Source organism: Nicotiana tabacum, chromosome 20 (genome assembly GCF_000715075.1).
Source record: "Nicotiana tabacum cultivar K326 chromosome 20, ASM71507v2, whole genome shotgun sequence".
In the NCBI taxonomy this organism is placed as follows: domain Eukaryota; kingdom Viridiplantae; phylum Streptophyta; class Magnoliopsida; order Solanales; family Solanaceae; genus Nicotiana; species Nicotiana tabacum.
The window spans coordinates 162,827,490-162,838,120 of NC_134099.1; the positions used below are offsets into that span (position 1 = coordinate 162,827,490).

General features: G+C 37.3%; 1 protein-coding gene across 1 annotated transcript; it reads right to left on the bottom strand.

Moving 5' to 3' along the window:
• Positions 1-1,334: 1,334 nt before the first annotated feature.
• LOC142174640 (uncharacterized) lies at positions 1,335-1,987 on the bottom strand. The gene is made up of 3 exons (XM_075240472.1): positions 1,907-1,987; positions 1,699-1,827; positions 1,335-1,607 (listed from the first exon to the last, which is right to left on the bottom strand). The coding sequence occupies exons 1-3, from the start codon at positions 1,985-1,987 to the stop codon at positions 1,335-1,337; spliced, it is 483 nt and encodes a 160-aa protein (XP_075096573.1).
• Between the last annotated feature and the right edge of the window lie 8,644 nt (positions 1,988-10,631).

Here is a 10,631-nt window from a genome sequence, read left to right on the forward strand (position 1 = left end):
CCTGAAATAATCACATGTCAAGAAACTTCGTATAGTCTGCTTGAAGCTGACCATAATCAGTTTTCTTTTGAGAAACGTAGCTGGTGTGCTCGTGATGTTCAAGGGCCAATGATTAGTGTACATGATTTATTGCATTAATGTAGAATTAATTAATCTAGGTAAATGCCCGATGCCCTGATAAGCATTGTAAAAAATTTTAGTAGATATTGCGAGACGTACCAACAGAACAACTTTTTTTTAACAAAATGAACATGACCAAATACAGTTAGATTTGAATTGATATTAAAAGCACATATTCGTTATAAAGATGCGTGCGAGCGTGTACTGGGTCTGCATGTAAAAATGATTACACAATAAGGGAGAAAAATGAAAGTAATTAGCAACATAAAAAATGAAATATTTGTTGACAAAACTTGTTCCCAACTAGTTTAGTTTGGGATTGAGGTAAACAACGGTTGTATGGGAAATAATTGTGACAAACATGATACACAATTTAAAGGTTGGTAGATATTTCCTTTGAGTATAACAGTGGAAAAATTGTACGATGGACTTAGATTTTTTACAAATATTAAGTTGACTTTGTATGTACTAAGCTGTCTTTGTATCAGTTGCTTCTAATACTAAGGGATCGTTTGGTAGGATGCACTAGATAAAATAATACTTGCATTAACTTTGTGTATTAATAATACCTTGCTTGGTAGACATTTTGAACCTATGCATTAGTTATGCAAGCATTAGTTATACATCCTATTTGGTATTATCATATGCATAACTAATGCATAGAAAACCATGGTATTAGCAATGCAATGGATTTTAATGCATGCATTAGCTTAGTTAAAGACAAAATTGTCATTCAAAATTTATGCTTGATTAAAATATGCTAGTTATTATATTAATGCAAGTTTAAAATAATTCAAATAGTGAGAAATAAAATTATATCTCTAGTAAATAAATAAATACTTAGCATATTTCCTTTTTTTATAAATAAATATTTAGTTCTATATTACAATATAGGTATACAAATCAAATAATTTTTTAAATTTTTTCATATAAAAATATTTCTCAACATATGTTTCTTTTAAAAAGTTTTAGAGTGATGGACTGGTTTTGAGGGTATTTTTGTAAACAAGCAATTCTTTTAGAAATTGTGCAATGCTTTAATACATCAAACCAAACAATGGATAAGAAATATGTCAGCATGACTAATGCCAGCATAACTAATGCAAGCATAACTAATACCAGCATTACTAATACACCATATTCAGCAGTATTCTTATGCACCCTACAAAACGACCCCTAAGTGGACATCAATTACAACATTTGGACCTAAATGTTTACATAACAGAATTCACTTGTAAAAATTCTCTAATTCCATCTTCCCTCCAAAATATTTGGCCCCTAATCTTCACAATAAATTTCACGAAGTCACGACGAACTCGGATGTACCCATTCATCCAAGAATCAACTGTCCAAGCGCCCTTCCCAATGTAATAGGGAATGCCAAATAAGTCTACACGATACCCCATAAGGAGAAGGGCATGGCGTTGAATTTTGTCTGAATCCGGAACCAAGATGGGGATCTCAACTAACCTAGGGTACCAAGCAGCCTGATACAAGAAACAAGAAACAAATAATAAAAAGGAAAAGAAGAGTCTCAAGCTATTAATTTTGTAAAAAGATAAAATATTAAAGTTTTACCATTCCGTGATGGGTAAGCAAGGATGGATAAACATCAATTGAAGCAGTAACAGGCTCAAGATCCAAAGCACCAGTCACTTCATACTCCTCTAGATATTCCCAACCCGAAATTCCAATTTTCGGGAAGCCCTGAAACACAAGTGTAAGCAAATGTCGACGAGTCTTTATAAACATAACTAAATCACAAATATAACAAATTTCAAATTACCTTATTCAAAGGACATGTGCATGGTTGTATGTAATGGCCAAAATAGGAATAATCAGTCTCCCTATTCAATCCCTTATCCATAATGTAAGGATAAACATGTTTAAATAGGAGGGTAGAATTTTCCCTCGAAACACACTCCATTAGTTCAGACTTTGAAAAGTCAGTAGCATCATTATCTGCGGGGGTGGCTCAAGGGGGAGGCAAAGACGTCTTGATAAAACTCGTGGCCTAAAGCCAAATTTTAGTACGGGGCCTTGATTTTTTTTGTCTATAGTATAGTTATCTTGCAAAATATAGTATTAATATTACCTTGGTTCATTCTTTTCGTTCTTTCTTTTTGTCTATAGTGTAGTTATCTTATAAAATATAATATTAATATACCCATTGGTAAGAAAATTCAAGTTAATAAGATGTTAGCCACATATTTACATTTGGTTACCTTGGATCTCATTGTAAAAAAAATATTATTTATAAATATGAAGATTTAAGTATCTTAATTCAAAGTTCTAAAATATTTCTATTGTTAAAAAATAGATGGTCTTTCTTTTTATTTTTATAAGGATTTAGTATTATTTTTTTTCTATAAACTTTAATATTGTCTAAGTGAAATAGCAAATCCACAACTAAAAATATTTTTGGGACCCCAAAATTTAGGGGGCCTAAAGCAAAGGCTTTACTAGCCTCCCCTTGAGCCACCCCTGGGGGAGACTAGTTGTAACGACCCGACCTATCGTTTTTAGCATTTCATCCCGTTCAGCTATTTGAAGTCTTAAGTAGCGTCATTTTGTGTATTATGACTTGCGAGAGTGGTCAAGCTTTGTTTTCAGATGATTCAAAATTTAATTGAAAGAACAATCCATGTTTTGGAAGCTTAAGTTGAATAAATGGACCGGATGGTAAAATATGTGTAAATTATAGATTTTTGATGATTCCAATAGCTCCGTATGGTGATTTTGGACTTAGGAGCATGTCCGGAATTCTTTTTGGAAGTCTATAGTTAAATTAGGTTTGAAATGGCGAAATTAGAAAATTTGAGTTTGGAAGTTTTACCGGGGAGTTGACTTTTTGATATTTGGATCGAAATACAATTCTGAAAATTGGAACAGCTTCGTTATATCATTTATGACTTGTGTGCAAAATTTGAGGTCAATCAGAATTGATTTGATAGGTTTCGGCATCGAATGTAGAATTTGGAATTTATTAGTTTTGAATAGGCTTGAATTGGGGTGTGATTCATGTTTTAGTATTGCTCAATGTATTTTGAGACATCGACTAAGTTCGTATGATGTTTTAGGACTGGTTGATGCATTTTGTTGAGGTCCCGAGGGCCTAGGTGGATTTCGGAAGGTTAACGGATCGATTTATACTTGAAGAAAAGCTGCTACATTTTTTCACAGTAACCATGAACAGTAACACGCGTGGACAGTACCGCAAAAATTCTGGACAGTGTATAGCAGATCAGTCAGAGTTTTCTTCCATTTTTGGACTTCCAAGCTCGGTTTGAGCGATTTTCAAAGGCAAAGTTCACCACAAAACTTGGGGTAAGTGTTCTCGACTCCCTTGTGATTATATTCCATGAATTAATATTCATTTTTGGAGTTAGATTATTGATATTTCAAGAGAAATGGAGGAATTTTCTAAAATTCCATAAAATGTATTTTTGAGATTTGAACATCGATCCGGAGTCGGATTTGAGTAAAATTGGTATGGTTGGACTCCTAATTAAATGGGTTGTCGGATTTTGTAAATTTCGTCGGATTCTGAGATGTGGACCCCACGGGCGATTTTTAGTTAAATTTCAGATTTTTGTGAAAAATTAATATTTTTACATGGAATTAATTTCTGCAAATTGTATTGACTGAATCACATTAATTGTGGATAGATTCAAGGCGTTTGGAGGCCGATTTACGAGGCAAGGGCATAGCGGAGTAAAGAACTTCACGGTTTGAGATAAGTAACTCTTTTAAACTTAGTGCTAAGGGTATGAAACACGAATTATGTGTTATGTGATTGATATTGAGGTGATGCACATGCTAGGTGACGGGCATATGGGTGTGCACCCTATGAATGGTGACTCTATTGTTTCTAGGATACTGTGTAGTAGTCCTACTTTGTTGATATCTGTGTTTTCACCATGTGATAAGTAAATTGAGCTGTATATCATGATAGATATTATGTATAGGCTTTAAGCCAATATTGGTGAGACCTATAGTGGTCATTTCTTATTGTCATCTCACTGATTTTCATTGATATTTCATACCCAATCATATTCATTTATTCATATAATATCTCAGTCTCAGTTGTTATTATTGATACATTATATCATCATTTTTGGGCTGATTTTCATGACATTTTGAGCCCGAGAGATTGGAGAGATTGATGACTGAGTGAGGCCGAGGGCCTAATTGTGAGGATGATTATGGGATCGGGCTGCACGCCGCAGTATATTTTTACTGATTTATGACTGAGTGAGACCGAGGGCCTGATTGATTTATGCCACGAGATGGCTTGTTATAGCGCTTGGGCTGAAGAAGCCCCTTCGGAGTCTGCACACCCCCAGTGAGCGCAGGTACCTACTGAGTGCGAGTGCCGAGTGCGAGCGCCGAGTGACTTGGGAGGATTGAGTAATTGTGAGGCATGAGTGACTGGGAGGACTGAATGACTAAGAGGACTGAGTGACAGAGAGGACTGAGTGAATTGATACTCTGAGAATATGCATATGGTTTTGTCACTATTTTGCATTGCATTGGCATGCACAATGAAATATAGGCATAGAGATGTACTTTCCTCATGTCATTTGAAAAATGAAATCTCCTATTTTGAAAGAAAGTTTTATGGGAAATATCATAGTTTTCAGACTTACCCATATTTTGGTGAGTTCGGTGAAAAGAATTGAGTTTTACTATTATACTTGAAAAGAAAATATTTTTTTTGGAACTGTGAATGAGCTGAGCATTTTATTATTGAGTTATTCCTTGTGATGCTTTAATTATATTGTTATGAGATGTTACTAGATATTGGTGTGGACTCTGACCTTGGTACAAGCTCGTCACTACTTTCAATCTACGCTTAGGTTTTTTACTTATTGAGTACATGGGGTCGGTTGTACTCATACTACACTTCCTGCACATTGCGTGCATATTTCGGATGTCGAAGTTGCTGTGTTCGATGGGAGCTGACTTGGAAAATGTACCGGCGCCACTATTGTAGCTGTCTCTTTTTCATGGTAGCCTTAGAATTTTAAACTCTGTTTATGTATTTGTCAAATAGATGATGTATTTTTTTTTCATATCAGCTTTGTAAACTCTATTCTTAGAACCTCATTATTTGTACTACCAGTCCTGGGGAGGTGTATAAGAGATTATTTATTTTACCTCAGTAAGTTATATTGTATTGGACTTGATGAGTTGGCTTGACTAGCAGGATGGGTTAGGTGCGATCACGACTAGTTATATTTTGGGTCGTGACAAGTTGGTATAAGAGCCCTAGGTTCATAAGTTCTACAAGTCATGAGCAAGTGTCAAGTAGAGTCTTGCGGATCGGTATGATGACGTCCATACCTATCTTCGAGAGGCTACAGGGCATTTAGGATAAACTTCCCATCTTTCTTTCCTTATCGTGCGGAATTGATTCAGCTTTGAAATGTAACTCTTTGAATTCGTTACACGTATGCGTGCGTGCATGTGAGCACTCGGTATCAGGTGTGCATTGAAGGCTTATAATTCCATGAACGAGATTCGAGATGTGTAATTTGTGTTTCAGTAATGGTCCAGTCTGGAGGACTTGAGGCCAGGTTTAGACCGCAGCTTACGCTTGGTAGTTTCAGTTGTAACAACATATGTATTGAACTTATGTGTCTGGTAGTGTCCTTATGAGTTGAAATATGTGGCTCGATGAGTGGTTAAATGGTGATATGATGAGTATGAGATGACTGCGGGATGTGTTTAGGTGGTTTGAAAGTGAAAAAGGAGACTTTTGAGTATATGACTCCAGTCTCGATTTTGACGTAGAGTCTCGAGTTATGAATGTGTTGAAGGATCTTTCATGTTGTGAAATTGTGAGACAAATTAAAATTTTCATGTCTTGTTGATGAGTCCAAACTCAGAAAGATTAATTAATGGCCTAATAGTTGTGGCTGTGAAAGGTCATAGAGAGATGCCAGTTTGAAGCTAAATAGGTGGGTTATCACCTGCGAAGTAAACTACAGATGTGTGATCCTTACAATATTGAGTGGAGAATTTTTTTTTCTTTAGTACCGGTAGGGTAGTGGTAGTGGAATTTGAATTTGTCAAGAAAGTTGACATGACTGTCACGAGAATGGAGGTGAGCTTTGTGGATGATTTGAGAAACCATATAGGTTGTGTTGCATGAGCTTGTGAAGAATTTAGTTAAGTCTCACTACGGTGTTATGACAGTAAATGAATATGGGTATAGAAAATTATTTAATGTTTGATCTATGGCTTTGAGCCAAGTGGGGGAGCTTGCTATTGACAATTCAATTTTGATGGTTATATGTTAAATTTAGGTTTTGATTTGAAACATACTCGTGGGTTAGTTATGACCTACAGAGGTTGAGATCAGGGGAAAACTAGAATAATGAAATTCCTGAGTACGGGTCATATTGCGCTTTATGAGTATATTAAAATCATGGTATGATTAAGTTATTAATTGTGAAGAATGTAATGCGCATGGAATGTGAATGCGACCAGTGGTGTTTAGGCAGGGTTACTCCCTTGAGTGTTGTTGTGCTAATGGGACATGTGTCATTTGGCTTGTTTAGGCGGTGCAATTTAGATTTGAGTAGAGTAGATGACTCTTGAAAGAATTCTTATGGATTCAGAAATGTATATGTAGCAATTGAAATTTTTTTGGATTCATATACCGCTAGAATCAATTATTTGCATTCGATGGTATTGAAACTTGCGGTAACTCTGTATGACTTCGGGTTCTACATTCTAGTGTAAGGGAGGTAAGAGAACGATTTTAAAGTCACATAAGGTACTTTCAGAGTGGGCATTTCAGTTATGATACTTATGGGGGTGCTTAAGAAGAATACAATGGCTTATGGGCCTTAGGACCGTGTGGTTTTATGCTGGGAACTCTAGCAGTGAGCTTTGGGTAACGTTCATGGTGTACGTCAAGTAAGAGTGTCAACTTGAGGGTAATTCGGAAAGGACTCAAAGATATAGAATAGCTTGGTAGTAAGTTGGATTAACACTGATGTTCTAAACGTCAATACCACACAAGAGGGAGGGGGTGATTTGTGTGGTACCCAATTTTTCGATCTAGAAGAACCTGGTTCTTCTAGGTGTTCTAACTACTACTATTGCGGAATTAAAAGTACAGAAAATAAAGAACACAGAGATTTTTACGTGGAAAACACCTAGCTCAAAAGGTGAAAAAACCACGACCTACTACTCAGTAGGATTTTCCCAAACATCCACTAAAATCACTAAGCCAAAACAACATTTACAAAAAACTCTTTATAAACCTAAGGGTTAACTCTAATCCCTGTATAGCACACAGCCTCAACTGTTGCGACACCTTCAAGTTAGCCTATAACTTGAACACTCAAAGTGCCTATTACAAATGCTTCTATGAAAGCTGAAAAGGTACAACTTTAAACCACCTACTACAATTGAACTAGAATAAGAATAAACACAACGAAACTGGTTCTTCTATCTCGTTCAAGTAGCTTCATGTGTGCACACTTAAATCTCACATAAATTGCTCGCAAAATTGCCTTGCTCGTTTGCTCTCAATTTAGTTTAACTTCTGCGTATGTGAAACACCTGTAAAAGAGAACAATCACTGTTATTTAATGAGTTACTAATCAAAGTTTGATTGAGACTCAATTGCTTATCTTCCATCGAAGTTGAGTCCTTGTTCAATACAAATTCCAACCCTATCCTTTATCCGGATTGTGTCCTCTTCCCATAAGGAGACTTTCTCTCCTCATCTAATATGCAAACTTTTCGATAAGTCAGGAGATATTGCTGCTTGATCACTGAGATTTATCTCCTTCACGTGTATCTCACATGTCTAGGTTGATAAATACTGTGCCTCACATGATGGACGTGATCCATGACTGACTTCATTTGTCATTCTTCAAAACTTCACCTGAACTTGAGCCAACAAATTTCCCCTTTTTGATGATGACAAACTCTGTGCTTTTACTAATCAAAGAACCTGTAGGAATGCATCTTGACCATCAACACATTACTTATCATCAAGGACCAGGCTTAATTAGGTTATAAATATCACATTATTCAGAATAAAGAGTAAAGCACAATATCTCTTCCCCCTTTTGGCATCATCGAAAAGTTGCATACATTGTGAATCCCAGATTTTAGTAATTACTCATGGCCACTTGGGCAACTGCAAGTGAAAATATGGATGAAATTATCAATAATCAACAAACATATTCAAACTATGAAGATCAGAATCTTCATAGAACAAGAGAAATAGCAGTTGTCATTGATCAGATATGTTTCCACCAGCAAACCACAAAAAGAAAGAAAAACTTCCAAAACATGAGCAAACAAAACAGAAAAAGTCCCTAATTTAGGTCATTGCGGGTACTAGACTGGTTCAGAAGACAACAACTGGACATCCTAAGGCTTGGAGGGACTAGAGGGCTGGGTTTGGAGAAGGTTAAGCATATTCTGAAGCATCCCATCACTCTTCTCCTTTTCTTTTGCTAGCTCAGTTCTAAGTCCATCTCTTTGAATTTCCAGTTCAGCTACACGAGTCTGGAGCCTAGCAATTTTAGCATCCTTAGATCCACACTCTTGAACCAAAGCCCTAACCTTGCTGTTCACAGGTATCTTCAGAGATGAACCAGGTTCAACTGGGGTGGCATTGATTGGATAGTCACAAGCCAGAAGAGTCTTGACGCCAAAGTGTTCCTTGCTTGATGCCATCTCCCATTTCTTCAAAGTTATATTCAGCCTGTCCAGAACAGTAGTCAATATGAACCCATATGGGGTGGCATGAGCCTTGGAGTTGATAATAAAGGCACTCCAAGGCACTCCATAATTGACCCTGTCCAGTAATTTGACAATAAAGGCAGGCCAATTGATCTGCATTCCTCTCACGAGGCACTCCATAAGAACCAGGTCCATGTAGTTGGCAGTGTGCCTCATCTCCTGTCTGGGCAGCAGGCACTTGTTAACAAATTCAAACAAGACCTTGTGCTCAGGCCTCATCTCACTTTTCTGCACAAACTTGGCTTTAGGCAAATCTTCAGCAGTTGCAGCATCACAAAAATTCCTAGTGATTTGAAGAGCAGTAGGGAGAGAATCTAGACATGGCCACCTTTGCCTTGTATAATCATCATACCCCTTACTAGGTATGTCTAGAATCTTACCCAATTTGAGTGCATCAAACTGCACCCTTACTTCTTTCACCAGACTGGTGACTACCCCATTATTCACTGTGTCATTGGCCATAAACTTAATCAATTCTTTCCTAGCTAACCTCCCATCCATTTCAAGGACCATGTCCTTCCAACCTTGTGCAGCTAGGGCATCCACTAATCTTCGCATTCCTGGCTCATCCAGGTCTCTCAACAGTCTTCCTTTCAAAAAAATTCTTCTGCCAAAGATGGCAAACCTATCTTGTTCCTTTTCAGATTCCTCTTCTTCTTCAGTAATTTTTACCTGCTTACCTTTTACTGTAGATCTGGTTCTTTTGGCTAAAAAGGGTTTAGCAGATACAGGTTCAGAGGAATACTTCTTGGAAGAAGCCTTGGCCCTTTTTGGTTTGGGTGTAGGAACCTCCACAGTTGTTCTCCTTTCTTGATGGACCAGTTCCGTCTCCTATTCTTCTTCTTCTTCTGCAACCTCAGAACTTTCCACAACCTTTGCTTTTCCCTTCTCCTTCTTTTTCTTCTTGCTTTCGTCCAGAGCTTTCTATAACTCAGCTTCACTTTGTTTGACCCTTCTTCTAGTGGCTCTTCCCTTAGGTACTGAAGGTACATTAGGTTTTGGGGATGACAATTTGCTTTTCTTTGTTGGCTTTGAAGCAGTTGGAGCCTTTTGTGTGGAAGATTTATGCTTCTTTGGATCATAACTGGCCCCAACCCTCTTCAGAAGACCAGCTAGTGTTTCCTCAGCAGATGAACCAGGTTTATCTTGTTGCTTGCTTAGATGCACAAGCCCTTCAGCCGCCTCCCTAGAACCACTTCCCCCTAACTTGTTTCCACCTTCTTCAACACCTCCAAAGATAGCCAGAACTTTTTCTTTCCCATTTCCCCTCTCATCACCACTTGCTCCCTCTCTCTCTCTCTCTCTTATTCTTTCTTTTTTAGCTCCACTTCTACTAGATTCAGCCCCCTTTACATCTTTGATAGGACCAACCAAGATAAACCTATTTTCTACATTTTCAACTACAGTAGAGAATACCACACAAGAACTTACCTCACTAGGGGTTTCTTGAATTTTGTCAGTGTCAGAAGACCCATGTTCTTCACCTTCGCTGGTAGAAATAAAATCTTCAGGCTCAGAGCTTGAGTCAAATTATTGAGTAGGACTTTCCTTCATTTGTATAGCCTTCAATTTCTCAATTAGAACTTTTCTTAGAGCTCCAGAAGCTACAGTTTTTCTGGCCAACATTTTCTGCCTATGAAACCTAGGTTTTGGGGTTTCACTAGGGGGTGTAGATGAGGATGTATTAGAAGGGAATACTGGTGGGAGAGTGCCAGGATTATCTTGGGGGTTAGTCA

Bases quoted from the DNA above. Each gene is read 5' to 3' on its own strand.
- LOC142174640 (XM_075240472.1), bottom strand. From the start codon at position 1,987: ATGGATAAGGGATTGAATAGGGAGACTGATTATTCCTATTTTGGCCAT. The intron at 1,828-1,906 runs GTAATTTGAAAT...CTTGTGTTTCAG, and splicing joins GCACATGTCCTTTGAATAAG to GGCTTCCCGAAAATTGGAAT. The intron at 1,608-1,698 runs GTAAAACTTTAA...TTCTTGTATCAG, and splicing joins TGCTTACCCATCACGGAATG to GCTGCTTGGTACCCTAGGTT.